We start from the raw sequence: 20848 nt of genomic DNA on the forward strand, positions 1-20848 counted from the left end.
TCAACTGCCTGTCGCACACGCATGGGACGCAGGAGTGTGCTTCTGCCGATCTATGCCACACGTGTGGCAGACCACATCATACGCTGCTGCACAGGACCCCACGACGCGATGTAGGTCGGCCAGCTGCCCCAAGCACGGGTAGATCAACGCAAGGAAACCGGACGGTGCGACGCCGAACTACTGCAGCCCGGCCTGCGCCCCATCAGTGGCGTTCGCACCACGTTGCACCAACCAGGCGTCGTCCAAAAGCGCCACAGCATCGCCCCGCTACTGGACTCAGCAACGTAGTGGCCACACTCCAGCAACTGCAAAGATTGCTAGGCTGAATATTCGCCTAGGGGGGCCGGGATGGCTAAATGAGATAAGCCGCCCCCTCTAATGCCACTACACGACTACACCACCACCATCAATACACCACACACACCGAAGCTACATTCCACACGACCCACACATCAACACCACCCACACGCGAGAGGACATCCACACACGCAAACACATACCACACTGGTGAAAAGGGGATCAACTTACAAGTCTTTCTTCAGTCTCGTTTTGATCTACGAACGAAGCATACGTATCGCCGCTTGACCTCGCGCCTCGATCAGTATAGTTCCGCACACTCTTTTTAATTTGAAAATCGATCCATATTATTTGTAATAAATAACCTTACTCAAATTTGTTGAGATTTTGTACAGGGATTAAAAGGATAAATTAAATCCATACAAAATTACCCTTATAGCCTAACCGAGTGTTTTTACATAAGAAAGTGAAAGTGGTAAGTGTGCTCAAAGATAAAGCTGAAGTGCGTAGCTAATTAAACAAAGGGTATTTAGCTTCGGTGCATCCGAAGTTAATTTTTTTTCTTGTTTTGTTGTGAAAAGATTCTAATTATAAAATATAATATATTTGCAACTTACATGACGCTTTTCAAATCCTTTACGATGCTTTACATTTTTCTTCGAAAGGTGCTTCAAATGCCGCATTTTTTTAACGGATTCATTGTCAATATGTGCGTCGAAACAGACAGCAGTTTTTGAGAATCCGAGGCGGTTTGTAACTGACAGGGAGCAGCGTTTACAGCAAACCTTTTCAAAGACTACTGTGAAAGGGAAAGCATTGAGAACTTATTAATAGCAACCGATGTTCCTTGCGGTAATGGCCAGGTTGTGCGAAAGTATCAAATGGTCATAACATTTTTATCATGTTCCGAGGAACCGTCAAGTTATTATAAACACGTAGGCAACGTACAGCAAGTCATCAACAACACCCCATCGCATAGTTCTTTCAGAATATTTACTGATGTAGATGTGAGGGTTAAGGTGTTTTTGGATTTAAATAAACTACTACAAAATTAAATAATAGAGACTGCTTTCAATGAATTAGACGCGGAACGTAAGGAGATTCGCAGAAAAACCAAAGATAACATTGCAGCGATTCAGAGAGAAACGAACTGGTCGCCGTTAAGCGTCTATATTCGGTAGAGGACTTAGACTAAGATCTATGTTTGAGGATTTTGGCACATGTTCGATACGAGGTGGAAAAGGTTCGTGAGGCTAAGCCTCAACGCACAACCACCGTTTCTTAATATATGAAGCAGTGGGAGCCTTCGTTCAAGACCAACGAGCAATTAAGAGGAATGATACGATAAATAGCAACCTTGAACGAAAACACTGAATGAACGTACGAGACCAGGACATTGAACAGTGACAGGAGACTGACTTCAAGTCAATCAGCCGACAGAGAGACACGCATTTCAGCCGGCGGCAAAAACACAGTACCAGCCGGAGATAATCGGCATTTTGTTAAATTAATAAATTACATAAAATAAAATAAACCCGGTTTCTTGTGAAAATTAAAACATAAATGCTAGATGTTGTAAAATATGTATTCAAATGGAGCAATAAAGCCATTGCTCAAATGTGAACAAAAGGGGGCAACGGATTTCTAGGTTGTCACTACGGGCACAACTTTTGACAAACTTTGTTTGACACGTGCAGTAAGTACGGAAGAACTAACTCAGTCAACTAACAACCACACACACAGATCAAGGTATCTCCGAAAATGCTGCCTTCGACACATAAACATTTTGACAATTATAAGTAGGGTTACCATATCGTTCTCAATCAAAATCATTCCCGCTGTATATGTAACCTTCAACAAATTAATCGAAATTAGTCACCAACTTTTACCCAACCGCCCACCTCCATCGTTTTTTTTTGTCTTTTTTCTTAGATCATTCTTTCGATTTGGTTAGGGGTATATAAAATTAATACCATTTTTCGAATAATTTTTTATTGCAAACATTATCCAAACTGTTGACGAAATAAAATTGAAAGCCGACGATGTTTATTCAACGACAGTTTATTAGCAACTACTCTTTGTATAGACAGAGTCTCGGTATTCATTAAAATAGAAAAGTACAATCAGTCCTTTTTTTACGCGACCTCTTTTTACGCTATTTCACTTTAACGCGGTTATTTTTGCAGCGCAAATTCCTTTTTTTACGCGAATTTCTCACTTTAACGCGATTGCTTTTTTTCGTTTTTTGCTTGGTCTTAAACTTGCAGCAGAATTGGAAAATTATTTTGTAGCAAATGATGCTGATGCCGAACGTGCACGAATTTTTCAAAAAGAATTGAGTGTCTGCATGTTAAGATATAAAGAACTACATCGGAATTTATTGGGTCCAAAAAGAAGCGTTCAAACAAAATTAACTGAATTTATGGTGCAAACTCAGTCGGAGACGCTAAGTCAATCAGAACATCCTTCCATAGTTCTTACTATTGATTCTGATACAAATTCTAGTGATATTAGTGCCGGCTATCAAAATAAGCGCCTAAAAATAATTTAAACTACGGATAATGACAGTGATTAAACAGCATTCAACGGTTTTTTCAATAAATCTACCTATTTTATATTTTCTTCTCTTTTATATATGGTTTTGGTTTTGTATTTTTTATTTTGTTATGAATGAATAAATCATAAGTCTGAAATTTGAAACTTATTGTATTGTTTTTGAATATTTTTTTGCGCGTATATTTTGTTATATGCGATATTTTTTATATTCGGATCCGATTCGTCAGTTAATATTGGAAAACTAATCATTTTTACGCGATTTTTTTTTTACGCGATTAGTGGCAGAACCGAGAATCGCGTAAAAAAAGGACTGAGTGTACTGACTTAGAATATTCGAACATACGAGTGTTGCCGGAGTTTATATTATATATTCAACACAAACTATCTGAATAACAGTAATTGTAATACCGACTCTACTTGAGAACTATCACCAAGCTGCTACAATTGCCATTCATTAACATCTTTTCTCACATATCTTTCGAATGCTCCAACTTTTTTTTAATAAAAATAAATTTTTATCGCTGGACAAATACTTGTGAGATCCCTACAATTCATTTCTTTGCAGTTATATTGAACAAGTACAATATTCTTAACGGTCTCAACTAAGAGGCGGTTACGCTCGTTACTCCACTGTGTATTGATTAAGGAAAAAATACGCTCGCAATTTGCGTTGTGGGGATAGACAACAAATAAATAAATACTGAACTAATATCAAGATTTCGGAAAACGACTCAGCGTTCTTATTAGCTTGGAAGAATTGACACAGCTGGTTAAAAACTGCGCAAAAAACTCGTCTGATATTTCTCGGTCCTCTTTTTTCGATTTCAAGAACGCATTCAAATTTGCCAACTGATCGATCAATTTGTTGTCGTCAATATGAACATTTTTCGCGTCTAATAACTGAATCGGCTCATCAACTTGTTCATATTTAATTTTTGATTCAGGCTCAGATGAAATTTGCAACTAACGAAATGTTTTGAATGATTTGAATGATATGATTCATGTAAATGCATTCTACGCGTGGCGCGCAAATACAAAACGCTCAAGTAGACTAACACGCTGTGATGCCCACTTTTTTCACGCACTCGCTAAAAAAAAATTACAATTAAAAAAAATCACCGATTCAGGAGGAAACCAGGGAATCAGTGCCGAAGGTCAAAATCAGGGAATATGGTAGCCCTAATTATAAGGCAATTCAGACTGACAGATGCATACATAAGTTCAGACTTATATGGGCAGCCAACCGGATGTGATTAAAATTTGTGTAAACTTCAAGAACTTTACAAATTTGAAATCACTTTGTTTCACTGCTGCTTTCAATTACGTCCCCATTTATCTCGATTTGTATATTTTAAAATGAGGTAAAATTGGTATATAATATTAATTTTAAGGAATTTTATTAATAGAGAAATATTTGAATATGTAATAAAAACATTCCTAAAGTTTTAAATTTTAAAACACAACACGGCAACACACTACAAGTAATTAATAAGTTTAATGTACATATCTCATAAATTACTAAAGCTACAACAACCGAATTTGCTCAGCACAAATATTACAAGACCTCCTACCGACAGTGTGAAAATAGATGAAATCGGAAGATAAACCCAGTCACTCCCCATACAACGGTACTGTTCAAAGCTACTGAACGCGAAATAAAGCAACAACTAATTATGCCAGAGACTTTAAATTTTGCCTCCGAAATAGTATGAAAAGGCTATACAATACGTTGCATGCTTCTCATATTCCTATGTCACATTGTGAAAATGGGCGAAATCGGATTAGAATCACGCATACTTCCCATATATCACAATTTTAAATTCCATTTGATTCTTTCACTTTCCAGTGTACAAATCAAGACGTAATTAGTATCAAAGGATACAAATTTGCACTAATAATTCTTTTAAAGTATGACACCTTATAACTAAAAATTTCTTAAATCCAATCAGGAATGTTCAAGCCTTCAAATATCGGAAATGTGGACTCCAGTATATATTGTTGACTTTTGACCTTTTGATCAGTCAATGTGTACATATCTTCTTCTTAATTGGCGTAGACATTGCTTACGCGATTATAGCCGAGTTAACAACAGCGCGCCAGCCGTTTCTTCTTTTCGCAAGGTGGCGCCAATTGGAGATTACAAGCGTAGCCAGGTCCTTCTCCACCTGGTCCTTCCAACGGAGTGGAGGTCTTCCTCTTCCTCTGCTTCCTCCAGCGGGTACTACGTCGAATACTTTCAGAGCTGGAGTGTTTTCATCCATTCGGACAACATGACCTAGCCAGCGTAGCCGCTGTCTTTTAATTCGCTGAACTATGTCAATGTCGTCTTATATCTCGTACAGCTCTTCTTTCCATCGAATCTGATATTCGCCGCGGCCAACGCGTAAAGGACCATAAATCTTTCGCAGAACTTTTCTCTCGGAAACTCGCAACGTATGAGTGACTTATACATAGAGTTTGGTTTTTGTTCGTTGAGAGAGGACTTTGCTTCTCAATTGTCTACTCAGTCCGAAGTAGCACCTGTTGGCAAGAGTTATCCTGCGTTGGATTTCCAGGCTGACATTGTTGGTGGTGTTTACGCTGGTTCCAAGATAGACGAAATTATCTACGACTTCAAAGTTATGACTGTCAACAGTGACGTGAGAGCCAAGTCGCGAGTGCGACGACTGTTTGTTTGATAACAGGAGATATTTCGTCTTGCCCTCGTTCACTGCCAGACCCATTTGCTTTGCTTCCTTGTCCAGTCTGGAGAAAGCAGAACTAACGGCGCGGGAGTTGAGACCCCAGCAGCTGTACACTCTTATAGAATATGGTACCTTCTCTATTGTATTGTATTATGTATACATATATACATACATTTAAAATTCAGAGAAAATACTTTTCTGGCAATAGCATCTCTGTGTTTCAAAAATGGGTTGAATCGGGTTGGCTTTACTCCATGAGATTAGTGTTTGTATGTAAGGTACCTTAATGAAATCCAGGAAACATTTTTTAGTATGTGGCATGATAATAATTAATATATAAAATCGAGTCTATACTTTCCCAACTCCCATATACTACTTATAATGATATTCGTTGTTTAACAAACCTTATGCCGAATATGTCTGTCAGTGTATGAGTTATATAGAGTGTGTGGATATATAAGATTGCTTAGATCAGATCAACCAGTTCTCTGGTTGACATTTTACACCTTAAGATATTTCCTTGGCTTTGATTCCTGCAAATAGAGTATGAAATGTTCGGTTGAATCCAAACTTAGTACCAAGTGCGACATTCTTAATACAATATTTTGGTGCAACCTGTACGAAACGTAAATTTTTGCGTATGTATCTGTTAGTGAAAGATTTAGGATTGATTACTTATAGGTTTATACAACGATATGGGACTCAAACAAAACATATAAACATCTGTGGCTTTTATTCTAAAGTTATTATATGTACATATATACATTACTATAACAAACTAGGGTCATAATTATGAATAAAATATGCATGTACATACATACATATATATTCTTCTCACAATGCAATATTTAAGTATTGTGTTCTTTTATGAGTACATTAAATTAAATTATTTCTTTTAGCAGCAGAACACGTTCCTGGTGCTTGCTTCTGGTTTATGTGAAAACAAACAGTTATTTGAATATGACATATGCAAAACCAACTACGTAAAGCATAATGGGTCAGGTTTTGCGTTGCCTCAAAACTGTTATCACAGTTCGGAGATTCACAAAAAAATACCAGACATTTCACGGTACACCATGTTTTTGTACATTGTTTGATAGTTGGGGACACTGCATCCGTTAGAAAACGGTTTAGCTAGAATACCGAGTTATCGTACAAGTGAAAATATATTACAATTTGTTTATTATAATTTTCATAAAGGGAAATCATCAAAAGAATTGGTTGAAATGTTTTCTTTAAATATTAGGACAGTGTATAATATCATAAATCACGAAGAAAAGAAAAATCTAGTGGCAGGCCAAAAAAGCTTACATCAAGGATGGAAAAGTTAATAATGAAACAAATTGACAATAAACCATAGCGCAACCTTAGAATGTTAGCGGCAGATTTGAAAGAATGCAATATTGTGCAACTGGGCCATGAAACCGTGCAAAGAATTATTTTAAAACAAAAATATTATTCAAGAAGTGCAAGAAAAAAATCATTACTATCGCAAATTAACGTTGAAAAACGACTTTCTTTTGCACTAGATCCCATTTCACATCCAATGGAATGCTGGGATGTTTTGTGATGAGTCAAACTACGCACGGTGGACCTCAAAAAGTTTGGAGAAAGTAGCTAATAGCCCTACAAAACAAGAACATTATTCCGACAGCAAAATTTGGAAAGTTGAGTGTAATGGTATGGGGTTGTATTTATAGCAAAGGAATGGGTGAAATCAGAATTATTAAAGATAATGTGACAAGGAAATATATTTATTTGCAAAAATTTGGGCTAGTGGATCCAAAAGGCCCCAATAAATTTGATTACAAATTATATCAAGACAATGATCCCAAGCACTAGTCTTACATATGTAGGACTTGATTGCTATATAATTTCTCAAAAGTGCTGGATACTCCTGCGTAAAGCCCAGACATCAATCCTACAGAATACTTATGAGCTTATTTGAAAAAAGTGGCAGAATGGTGCTCTACAAACAAAAGCACCCTAATACTCGATGCACTGTAGTGGGAGAAGATTCCATACAAATATGACATAAAAAACTAATTTCAACGATGCCACGGAGGCATGAAAAGTGAAAACTTAAAATTTTGAGACAGTACCGTATAAGATGTTTTCTGTTTTTTGATTTAGGCTAATATACTTTAAAAATGTAATTGTTTTCGTTTCAGAAATAATAAACAATAGAATGCAAATTATTGTTATAAAAACATCCTAAATAAATATGTTTTAAAATTCAGTGTGAACCTTTATCTTTGTCAAATGTTGTCATATGATAAGATTTGTGAGACATACTGTATGATGTATATTTGTGGATATTATTTAAAATTTAATGCTCTTCAAAAAATATCCACAATTTTTCGTAAATCTAACCATTTAAAACATACTAACGGATATTAAATTTAAAGACTTTTCTTACGAATTTTAAAACAAAAAAAAAATGTATAAATTGGAAAACTACTAGTTTTGTAGAAACAATTTTTTATTTTTTCATTCGGTGATTTTTGACGATGAAAATCTTGCAAACTAATTACTAAATCAAAATATTATATTTATTTTTTGGTAAGCGAAATGAAAATGGGGTAATGTGTATATAAATGATCATGATGACGAGAAAAGTTGAAATTTGGGTTACTGTCTGTCTGTCCGTCCGTGCAAGCTGTAACTTTAGTAAAAATTGAGATATCTTGATAAAACTTGTATGGTACTATGGGTTCCTTAGTACAAAACAAACTACGAGCTCGTAGATGGGCGTAATCGGACGACGTAATCGGACCACCATTAACTGAAAATCTATAAAGTGGCGTAACTAAGCTGTATCAGTTCGTGAAGCACAACAATGGTTCGCTCACTTCCGTTTGTTTATTTATTGTTTAGTTTAAATATAAAAAAAAAATTAAGTTGAAGTTTGATCAGAAATACGAAAAGACTTTTTCGACTACCCAATATTATCTAATTTTGCCGAGTGTATGAGCGGTTTTAAAAAAGTTTTAGCTCACAGGTGTACCTTCTAAATTGTATTAAATTATAGTATTCTATCATTATTTAGTATTTAGTTATAACACTTCATACATTTTCGTTTAACTACACTTTTTGTACGTGACAATAGACCGTTTCTGCTATCTTAATCTTAATTTATCTTCATTTTTACTCCAGTTATCGCTTTCATGGACGAACGAACGAGCCGACGGACAATCAGAGTCACTCCGAATTCAGCTCGTCTCGTCATCATAAACAGTTATATGAACATAACACCATATCTATATACAAGGTCTGTCGCAAAAGAAAGAGGACTGTTAAAAAAACAACAAAAAATTAATATTTTTCAAAAGTTATATTTTTTTATTCAAAGTAGTTTTCTTGTGCTTCGAAACAGCGTTTAGCCCGGTCAATTAGCTTTTCAAATGAGTGTTTAAGGTCATTTTTCGGAATGCTCTTGAGAATATCGGTCGTCGCCTTTTGGATAGCAGAAATGTCCTGAAACCAATGTCCTTTCATGGGCAAATGAAGTTTTCCAAATAGGTAAAAATCACAGGGTGCCATATCAGGTGAGTAGGGTGAGTGATTAATGGTTAATATGGAGTTTTTTGGCAAAAAATCAGTGACAAGCGTCGACCGATGATACGGCGCATTATCGTGCAACAGGCGCCAGGACCCTGTCTCACGGTATTGTGGTCGAGCACGACGAATGCGTAACAAAAGACGCTTCATAACACCAAGGTAAAACACAGCATCAATCGTATGGCCAGGTGGGACTCTCGGCGTACAATACCCTCGGAACGTAAAAACAAATCAGCATTGCCTTTATTTTTGACTTCTGAAGACGACCGACTTCTGATCGTCACAGAGGTCCTCACGACCTTCTTGGAATCGCTTAAACCACTCATGCACATTACTACGGGATAGGCACTGATCACCATAAACTTTTTTCATCATTTAAAATGTTTCAGTAAACGTTTTCTCCAGTTTAAAAAAAAATTTAATATTTGCTGTCACTTTTTGATCGATAACATCGATTGTAGTTATCCAATTGTCTTAAAATTTTTACGAAATGTCAACAAGAGATCAAACTTTTTATTTTATATACCCACCAATAGGTGCCGCCATCAGAAACAGTTATATTTAAAAAGTTCTGTTTCTTTTGCGACAGACCTTGTATATCGATTGGTTTACTCTCTCTGTTGATAGTATACGAGTAAAATGATGCACAAGCCTTCAGCATGCATTATTCGAAGAAACAGAGTGGATAACAAGCAAATTTTTATTAATTAATGTACATATATTGAAAGTCCTAGACTAACTTAGTTTCATTAATAAGCAAATTAACCCAAGTAAAATATATATGATATAATTAGCGGTAAGAAGTTTAAGCCAAGGTCTGGACTAATGGAAATCAATATATCGTGGATTTTGGAGTTAAGAAAATTTCAGGACTGAGAACATGTTTTCACGCAATTTAATGATGATAATTTTCCCCCTTACCGACATATTTGGCTTAATTTCTGCTAGACTAAGTGTTATATGGGTGCTGTGTAATTCGTGGCTCGATTTCACCTAATTTCGGCATTAAACTTTGGTATGTCTAGTGTTATACGTTCACATATTTTTGTTAAGATACATACCTTACATATTGATCGATATATGCTGTATAAAGCCAACCGGAAGTTTGAAACTTATAAATTTCATTATATATTCTTATAGATATGTACATTGAGAATATTTTAAACCGATTTTATGCAGTTTTGGCATTTATTATTATTAGCAGCAATAGATGCTCTCTGAGTTTTATTAAGATTAACCACTATATAAGGTATTGTCTTCATATAATTTATTATAGGTACAAGAATACATTATTACCAGAAATGGATTGGCTTCGAAATATTAAGGTGTAAAGCCATCTGGAAGTTCCAAAATATTTATATTAGATAGAAGCTAACCTGATTTTACAGATTTTTAACACAAGGGCCTTCCGTTATCATAAAAAGAATTTCTGCATATTTCTATAATATACAAAAATCACAGATTAATCAATATTTTCGGTAAGTCAGCCATAGGTCGTGGGATCCACATATTCCGTACCGGGTAACTCGTACTCGTGTAATGCAAAATTTTATTCCGATTCTAACATTGGAAATAAGCAAACGACCACATAATCTGTAAACAAGGGCCTAGGTTGGTCAAAGTTGGTTATTTTGTCATACCGCACTTTGTTGTTGTTTACTTAATCACATAACCACATAACCGGATAACCACCTTATCGTGAACAGCCTAAATGTGTGGAAGAAGTTTGGTTAATATTAGCTATAGTGAGATATGTATGTACATCAAAGTTATTAATACTATGTTCGGACCGACATTGAAACCATTTTGAAAACACATTTGTGAGTTGTGGAATCTAAGTCGTTCGGACCGACAATGTGTGTTTTTGATGAGTTTTCACTGACAACTATCAATAGGGGGACTCTCTTGCTCTTGCAAGATTGCACGATGACACAAAATGCAAAACTCCTATACCGAAATATGCAAGGCCAAGAGAGCACCGTGATATATGACGGCACGAAAATAAACATGGGTTTTGGTCTGACATATTTTACAGCCATTGCAAATAATTTTCTGCGTGTCTTTGATGTTGTGCCGTTGCACTAAGAATAAAATTCTGCAATTCGTGCACGTGCAAGGGTTTTGCAAGAGCAAGAGAATCCCCCTAATCGATTAAACTAGTGCAGGCACCGATTATAATGAGTGGAATGTAAGTTTTCTAGTAGTTTTCAGCGAAAACGTTTGACAGATTTTACATGGACGAAAACACAAGTTTTCGTGCGAAAATCAGTTTTTCCCACGAAAACATGTTTTCGGCGGTGCCATACCCACTTTTTAGTTGCAAACAACAGCGACTCAATGATCCAAATTGCAGTTTTGTTTATTAATTTTCGAATTAGTTATAGTATTTTAATGGCATTTTGTGTAGGTCTGATTACGCACATTTACCATGGAATACCATATGTGTCTAGAAAGTTATATAAAAATAGCTCAATTTTTCTTAAAGTTAAAGCTTGCTCGGATAGACGGACGAAGGGGTCATTTATATACCATATGCATATACATGTGTATATGTAATTCAATTAGTTTTAGGTGTTAAAACCACCCATTAGATGAACAAATTATAATAAACTGTAGCAACGTGCTGCGAGAGTGTAAATATGTATACACATGCCATATTTAAATCAATGTATCAGAATAAAACTTAGCAAATTAATTTCATTTATTCAAAATTCAATTTCAGGAAAAGTGTTGCATGGTATAATCATTGTAGAAAAAGAACGCAAGAAAGTGCGCATATTCTATCGCAACTTCAATAACGTTATAGTTGTTAAAAATTATAAATATTTTAATGAAGTGGGTGAGGAGAAATCGGAAACGTACTTTACATCCAATGGAAAAATTGTTTTGCATTTTTGGCCCAGATATAACTATTTATTACATGCGATACGCTCTCCTCCGAAGCCGGTTGAACGAATTTTACCGAAACTGGAATTGATGTGGAAAGCTGATAATTTGCTTTTAATGCATTATCAAAAAAAGAAGAAACTCACATTAGAAAATGTCCAGTGCTATTTACACAACCACCCCGAAATCGTGGATTTATTTTACGACTACATACATAGCTTGCTCCAAAAGAAACCAGAAGTTGTGTTCTCATTTACAATAAAATTTTTCCAAAATATGAAGAATACGTATTAAGATTTATCTTCAGGATAGTGCATATCTTGGACCGCAGTTTAAATTAAAATTGTTTCAGAATAAATAATAAATTTTTGCTAGTGCTTGTAATTTTTTCCTAACTTTGGATCTTTAAATTTTCTTGACTTGTATAATGAATTATATTAGAAATAAATTTTAAACTAAAAATATAAGGAACCTTTATTTTTATAAGTAAAGATTTGCTTTTAAAGGTTTGATATAATTTTTTTTACTTCGTTATGGTTTTTATTAAAAATTTCTAACCCTATGTTTCATCCCTAACGTCAGATTCTGTAACTTTATCCTAGCAAATATTTTGGAGACTCTAACTTAGGGTTTCAGAAAATATTTAATATTTTTAAAAACGTTCTTCTGAATTTTTCGTTTATCAAAAGCTAATATTGATGTGCATTCTGTCGATTCTACTTTACTCAGCTTTGTTATGCGATGAACCCTAAAATGTTGCTTAGTTGCCACTACCCCCAAGACCTGAGGGGTTCATCTAGAGTTCATTTTTAAAACAGCCCTTGAAGGAGCTGAATGGTCTTGGGTAGCTGAAGGGAACTGTATTCTTCCGGAGGGCTAACTTGTCTGGTTTTTCATTTATATATATTTCATATATGTATATGACTAAGATAAATTTTACATAAACAGTGCCTTTGAAACTGCTGTCTCACATCTAAAAAATGATCGAAATCGGATCAACTTTTTAAGGCCCTAGATACCGAATATGTTGTTATTTAGTTTTGAAATTCAAAAAGAATCTTTTAATGATAACAGTTTCTCCTTGTCTCAAAAGTAAAATCAATCTAGACTTTTCTTTAGACAACGACTTTCCACTTGGCCTTAAATGTCGTATTGACCACCAGTGGCGTAGCTTCGTAGCCAAGGGCCCTGGGGCAAATTAAAAAAAGGGGCCCACTGCTATGTAAACTGATTAGGTTTTATCAAATAAAAGTATGAAATATACAAATATTTTAAAAATTCTAAGCTACTTAAGCTTTTCTTTGTGCACTGTAGGGCAGGTATTAAACAGTAACAACATTACAATTAATACTTGGTGTAGGTTTGGCTAATAACACGAAATAGAGAAGATTCAAGATTTTATTATATATAGTTCGGGCCTACCAATTCCTTCCTAGTTTTAGTTTTCGTAAATGTATGAATGACTTCTTAAATCCAGGCTTGATTTTTTTATTTGTTAAATGACCTTTCAGTTGCTGCAGAAACGACAAAATTGTAAAGAATAAAAACATTGCTTCCGTTATATATTTTGTTCATTTTTTCCTTACAACACCCATTATGTATAATTATAATTATTTTCTTGCGGTTTCACTGGCCTTGCACTTGAATAATTCAAAATCATTTCCATAAATTTGCAACTTTGCTTTGGTCTCTGCTAAGACTTTACTTGCCTTGCCTAAATTGAAGATCGCATTTTTGTAAAGTTTTGGCTACATTATTGATGTTGTTCAATACTTTGTGCATAAATTAACAACATGAACTCGAAATTTAGCATTTTGGTTTTAATACTCTGTGCTTCCCTACACCCATCTTTACTAGGACTCTTTAGAACTATTTCTGATAACGCTTTGATAATATCAAAAAAAAACGAAGTTTTATTGCAGACCTGAATTAATGTACCTTTGGCAGGTGACACGATTTATTGACTTGAAGGACATCAATAGGAGTGGTAAAATCAAATAAAATTTAACCACTATATTGGCCAGTACAAAAAAGTTTATTGACATTAGGTTACTTACTCCTGATACAGCATTATTTTTTTAACCGAAATTCTGGAAAAAAATCTTAACTCGAATTCACAATAAAACACACATTGACGAATACATAATTAAACACACATATCGTTATCCGCCAAATTGATAACACTGCCAACTAGGGGAATTCCCTAGGCATAACTTTTAAATTTCTCTGAACTCAGTTGTCATGATTAAGGGAGGTTGTAAGATGTTATATTTATTTTGAAAATGGGAGAAATTTCCAAAAGTTCAGTGCGATTGAGATTTCTGGTAAGGATTCGAGGGCCCCCTGAGCTTGAGGGACCACTGCCCCGCTTAGCCCCAGGTAGCTACGCCACTGGTCAATATATATACATATGTGATATATTAATTAAGAGGTTCTAAAAAATTATGTGGGTACTAAATATGAATGTAATGAATGAGCTTTGGACTAAACCTCATAGCACTAATGTAATGATATCTGATTCTCGGGTTAATGTTTTCCATACCATACCAAATATATTACATTTAGCCTCTTTAGATGAGTTTATATCACATTATATCTTATATAAGTTAAGTAGGTGGCTTTGAATATAAGCATTTCAGGCACCAAGCGGAATGAAGTAATGAAACTGCCTTTTAGAATAAGTTACGAAGATAGCGAATAGGTTTTAATCCATTCATACATAGTTCCGTCGAATAATAAATGTTGCATTTTTAGGCAACAATTTATAAAATTTAGGAATAGCTAAAAGTCTTTTCTTGTATTTAATCATTGCTAATTGCGAGAGTATAAAATGTGTTCTTTAACGTTCTCTGATCGTAGTTACGATTGTTTAGATAGCCATTCATCATCCTAAATACCCGATTTGTCTATGCTAAACATTTTATTGTATGAATTGAGTAGGCTCCAAACTACTTGACGGATTTGAAAAATGCTCTCACCATTGGAAAGCTGCACTATCTCCGGTGAACATACAATTACATTTAATTATCTTTAATAAATGTCGGGAGAGGATATGTGTAACTGTTGTATTTACAAAACAATAAATGCTTATAATTCCTTATCAAAATTAATTTCTTCATATTCAAGACAGATTAAATGTTTTTTATAACTTTTTTAATCTGTTCGGTTCAGACATTCGTTTCGAAATATATAACGTATTTAAAAATGTAGGTAGGAAGTTAGATAGGAGTGCTGCCACCAAGGGGTGATGCGCCATTTTCATGAACTGTCGTAGGACCTTATATTTTTGCTATTCCGTTTCATCGTTGCGCTTGAACCATTTGGCGCTCGAAATTAAACTACTTTTATCTGCTACGCTTTCTGTGGACAACCATTGAAAGTTTGACGCCTGATGGCTTCCAAGTATTTTGTGTCGGATTTGTGATAACGCTGGACATTCGCAAAGGAAATGGAAAACCGTTTCCATATTCCCTTTTGCTGCAGCTGCGGCAACGACTCTTATAAGACAGGTACACGCATGCTTTCCAAAAGGCCGGTGCTCTCACGGTTATAGCCGAGTTAACAGCAGAGAGCTAGTCGTTTCTTCTTTTCGCAATGTGGCACCAATTGGAGATTCAAAGCGAAGCCAGGTCACGCAAGTGAACAAAGTTCTCTGATTGCCATTCAGTTCATAGTGGCTAGAAACGCTTCTTTTACATATGGCTCAAGCAGCTCACGATCTCCGGTCTTTGACCAAGAACGCGAAACATATTCTCCGCAGAGTTGTGCGCTGGGTTTACATAAAATCACGTAAAAAACAATACCAAGAAAAAGACGAAAATAGCACCGGTTGAGAAACTCCCCCTTTGATGACGACCATTGCAAATGTGTTAGAATTACGATTTGAGGGCATGCACATAGAAGGTCCGGTCTCTTAATTGGGAAGGCTGATTGATGTCCTCGTTGTAGTGAAGGCCGACTTCACCGCTGTACACGAAATACGACGGAACGAGGAATGAGCCTTGTGGCATTTACTACAGTGACCATATAAAGGAGCGCAAATTTGGTGAGGGATTCGTGGTGAAAGAGTTTTTCAACATATCTCCGATTTGTGCCCACGCCCCGACGGAAGAGAAGGACGATGTGAACAAAGATTCCTTTTAAAAGCGCTTGGAGCGCACCAATGACAACTGATCCCTCCACGATATCAAAATCGTGCTTGGCGACTTTAACGTCAGAGTGCGCCAAGAAGGTATCTTTGGGGTTTAGTTTATCGGGCAGTAAATGCAGCCTCCTTGATAAAACAACCCCCAAATCCCCAACCATCAACCAGATCGATCATGTTGTGATAGACGGCAAACACGTCTCCAGTGTATTAGATGTGCGTGCGCTCCGAGGTCCTAACATCGACTCGGACCACTATCTTGTTGCAGCCAAGATTCACACCCGTTTCTGTACAGCAAAAAACGCACGCCAACTAACACAAGGAACCGAAACCATTGGTTTTCGGAAAATGAAAAAGAACAGCTGGTACGATGAGGAGTGCAGTGTCGCAGCGGAGAAAAAACATACTGCCTACCTCGCGACGTTACGATCGCCCACAATACGTGCGGGATGGGATAGATACCGAGAGTTGAAGAGGGAAACGAGACTCATTTGCAGACAGAAAAAGAGAGAGGCCGAAATGCGTGAGTATAAAGAGCGTAGCAAGCTGGCCAACAGGGGCCAGAGGTAATCTAGTGATCGATGCGCAGAGCATACTAAAACTATGAAGGGAACATTTCTGCAGTGAAATTATAACGCCAGAAGAAGACGAACCCAATTCCGCAATCGATGACGATGGAACGTGAAAAAGTTCTAATAACAATTAACCGTCCAAAGAACAACAAAACGACGGGGGCTGATGGATTGCCGGCCGAGCTATTCAAACACGTCAACGAAGAACTGATAAGGATCATGCATAAGCTTCTTTGTAAAATATGGTTGGACGAAAGCATGTCAAACGATTGGAATTTAACCGTGGGATAAGCCTCCTCAACATCGCATATATGGTTCTATCGAGCGCATTGTGTGAAAGATTAAAGCTTTGGTATCCCCGCCAAACCAATACGGCTGTGTAAACTAACATTGAGCAACACCAAAAGCTTTGACAAGATCGGGAAAGACCTCTCCGAGCCGTTCGATACCAAACAAGGTTTCAGACAAGGCGTCTCCCTATCGTGCGACTTCTTCAACCTGCTGCTGGAAATAATAGTTTTAGCTGCAGACCTTATTCGAGCAGGTGCAATCTTTTATAAAAGTGTACTGCTGCTAGCGTGTGCCGATGCGCCGACGTTGCAAGTTGAAAGGTTCTGCGAAAGAATTATGGTCCTTGGCGCATTGGCCAGGTTGAACATCGCATCCGCTTGAACGATGAGCTGTATGAGATATACGACGGCATTGACATAGTTCAGCGAATTAAGAGACAACGGCTGCTCTGGCTAGGTCATGTCGTGCGTATGGACGAAAACAGTCCAGCTCTGAAGTACTCGACGCAATACCCGCCGAGGGAAGCAGAGGAAAAGGAAGACCTCCACTCCGTTGGAAAGACCAGGTGGAGAAGGTGGCTTGGAATCTCCACTTGGCGCAACGTTCGTAAGCGGAATCTACGCCAGTATAATTGTATTTATCAATTAATTCTATTAAATGGTCAGCAGAAAACTGCTATTTCGCATCCAACTAACAAAGCCATATTATATTGAGTGTTATTTATTTTATCATCTTTTGTGGTAATTGTATCTAAAATAAAAACTAATTTGCTAAAGAGGCAATGAGAATGCACTCCCAGATGGCACAGTTTTTCATATCCTGCAGAATTTAAAGTGAGAGTCAACGCCAATAAAGAAGAGCCATAGCGCAGAAAGACGTGAGAATTTGCACAGATATTCGTTTATTCCTGCAAAAGGTCCTTACGGAGGCCGCTTTTGTAAAATCACCGCCGATTTTGCAATATATATACATATATATGTATATAAAATAGTCGTGATAGTTAAACAATTTATATCTCAAGAACTGCTGAACAGTTTCGGTAAGGTGTATTGTGCTCTTCTATAATCGTATGTCACCTCGAGCAGGTACCGCAGGGAAGTACTTATTGTAGGATCACTTTAGTTTAATCTGTTTACTAGAATTTACCGTTAATACCAAACAGTATCAAGGCCACTTTTGCTGATGACACGCCAATACTAAGCATAGAAAAAACAGGAGAAAAACCTGCGATACATCTGCAGCATGCAATCAGCTCCACACTCAAATGGAGTACAGAATGGAGAATAAAACCAAACGGTGGAAAGTCAGCAAAAGAATCACTTATCACCCAATAAGTATTTTTGATGTCTGCATACCATATGCCAATACTGCCAAATGTCTTGACATAACTCTCGATGCTAAATTACGCTCGAAGGAGCACATTAAGATTGTCCTGTATTTTCTATGGAAAATTTTTACATGCCTTGGTCCAGTCCTTAATTTTGATATTAAAGGCCCAAATTTTCAGGGAATTTTTTTAGGGTATTCCCAAGGAAATTTCATGATGGGATTGAAAAAAATGAATAGTTCAAAAAAAAAACACCCTAATGTATATATCTAAATAACATTTTCTTATAAACACTAACAGAAAATGGTATAGTTCGAAAACTGAATTTATGTGTATCAGTGCGATAGTCGAGAAGACACTGGCGGAAACAACAAAAAAAATTAAACAACGTGGCCAATTTGTAGGCAAGTGGAAGACTACTTTGGAAACAGCTATAAAGAATATGGCAGATGAAATCAGTACTTTGGAAGATGAACGAATTCGATTGAAAAAGTCATTAGTTATTTTGGGTGTTCCTGAATCAATAGGCAAGTTCTGCATTAAAGTAATGAGAAATTTTGGCGGTTGTAACATTGTAATAAAATTTAATTTACATACATATATCATAGATCTTTCGTATACCACCTTTTATCTAATATAATGCTTTTTGTTCCTTTGGTTAACTCACATCTACTTCTGTTATTTATATATCGTTCTACTATTTCGTTTTATAACGAATAATTCAATCACGAGGCATTTATTATTTAAATGTGTCTAACACCGCAATATACATATTTTGCACATCTATACTTCATATAAATTTACAGACCAAGGTTAAGGTTTACCCCATTTTGTAATTTGAAAATTTAAAAATTTTTATTTAGTTTTTGTTTTGAATATGCTAAGCTTAATAATGTAGAATATTTACGAGTGTATAGAGAAGCGTGCAGGACGACTCACTACCGAATTGGTTCGAGACATGCCTGAAGAAGAGCTTATTAATGAATTGACGCTGATTGAAGATATACGTCAACAGCTTAAAAAACATTAGAAGATTTTGAACAACAGCAGGTAAAAATCGTACTGCAAGACAACGCCTTGAATATGATTGCAGCGACAAAAAGGAGGCTTATGAAATTGATGTAATTAATGTGGGACTTTACTTTTATTTACTTTTCGAAAACAATAATTTTACGTCCTGGGGCAATTCGCCAGCCACCTGAGTGAGTAATACTAAAAAAAATAAATTAAAAAATTAGTATAAAAAATATGTGTATATGATCACTTTTTTCAGGCAAGCATTCGAACAATACTGGGAGCATTTCAGTAAAGAAACCTTGGAGGAATGGGAGAAATGTTGACAAAAATCTATTAAACTACGACAAACACTCAATTCAATCTTGATGAATGCTGCTCGTGATATACGCAGTCAGGCAGATGTAGTAGAACGTGCTATTATTGCTCGCATAAACTACACTCAAGAAAATCTACAACGATTTGAAAATGAGCTACGCGATGTAAGCGTATTTACCATAACAACTAGTTTACTACATAGTAATTCTGCGACTATGATATTAGAGGCTGTTTCTAGCTAATTTTGGTGATAAAATGACAGTAAACATTTTCTAATACGTAGATTTTTTATGTTGCTATACGTGATAGACAATTTGTTATTTCAATTTCGTTATCAAATACCCCACAGACCTCAGTCACAAAGTTTTCTCGCCAAAACATCGAGTGCATCCAAAAGCTGGCTGATACCGAGACACGTATTATTCAATTACATCGTGCAGTTCGTAGCTTTGATGCAGCTATGAAGGTGGCTCAAATTCGCATGGATAATCTCATCGATGAAGTGGCAACAATACAAAGCGTAGTCACATTCATGTTGTCTGAGTTGGATACAGCAGAAAATATCAAAACTGGCCTTATGCAAACACGTAGCATTCTGGAACGGGAAATCATGTTGAAACGGTGGACATTATGGTTAGATCGAAACCGCTGCATGTTACTACGCTCCCACTATCCATCAGCAAGTGCATTAAATTATGAAAGATAAAAACTACATTGAATGTAGTTATTATTATTTATTTCTTACAAATGTATTTCTGGGAAAAATAAGATAATAAGAAAAGGAGAAAGATCCTTTTTTACAAATGTATTTCTAGGAAGAATAAGAATTCATATTTTTGGACTACTATAAAATAATTGTGCTTAAGCATTCCTATATAAACAATATAATATTTATTTTATATTCATTTGTGGTTTTGCGCGCAATAGATGAGCATTACTTACGCCTCCTTTACACTACTCGCGAAGTTAAACGTATTTCTCAAAGCAAAACAATGTCGGAAGTAAAAAAGAACAGACGGCAATACTGTGCAGAATACATTAAATTCGGATTCATTGAAAATCCCACAAACCCATCCTCGCTTCTGCGTTTTCTATGTCTAAATACATTTTCGAATGAAGCAATGAAGCCTTCAAGACTGCAAGATCATTTGAATAAAATGCATCCAGATAAGACAGACAAGAATGTAGCATATTTTCA

General features: G+C 36.1%; 1 protein-coding gene across 4 annotated transcripts in view; it reads left to right on the plus strand.

The window, feature by feature from the left end:
• Positions 1-20551, plus strand: part of LOC126764869 (uncharacterized) — a 39403-nt gene extending 18852 nt beyond the window's left edge. For 2 of the 4 annotated variants that reach the window (XR_007668110.1, XR_007668111.1), the window contains exons 5-6: positions 19217-19520; positions 19592-20551. Coding sequence is in view for 2 of the 4 variants with exons in the window: in XM_050482508.1 (XP_050338465.1) it covers positions 11821-12278 (458 nt within the window). In the remaining 2 variants the exon portion in view is untranslated. Of the gene's footprint in view, positions 1-11820; positions 19521-19591 lie in introns of all 4 variants that reach the window. The other 2 variants (XM_050482508.1, XM_050482507.1) reach the window with 2 other exon arrangements.
• The last annotated feature ends 297 nt before the right edge of the window (positions 20552-20848 follow it).

The sequence above is a fragment of the Bactrocera neohumeralis genome, unplaced genomic scaffold (genome assembly GCF_024586455.1).
Source record: "Bactrocera neohumeralis isolate Rockhampton unplaced genomic scaffold, APGP_CSIRO_Bneo_wtdbg2-racon-allhic-juicebox.fasta_v2 cluster10, whole genome shotgun sequence".
NCBI classification, from domain to species: Eukaryota; Metazoa; Arthropoda; class Insecta; order Diptera; family Tephritidae; genus Bactrocera; species Bactrocera neohumeralis.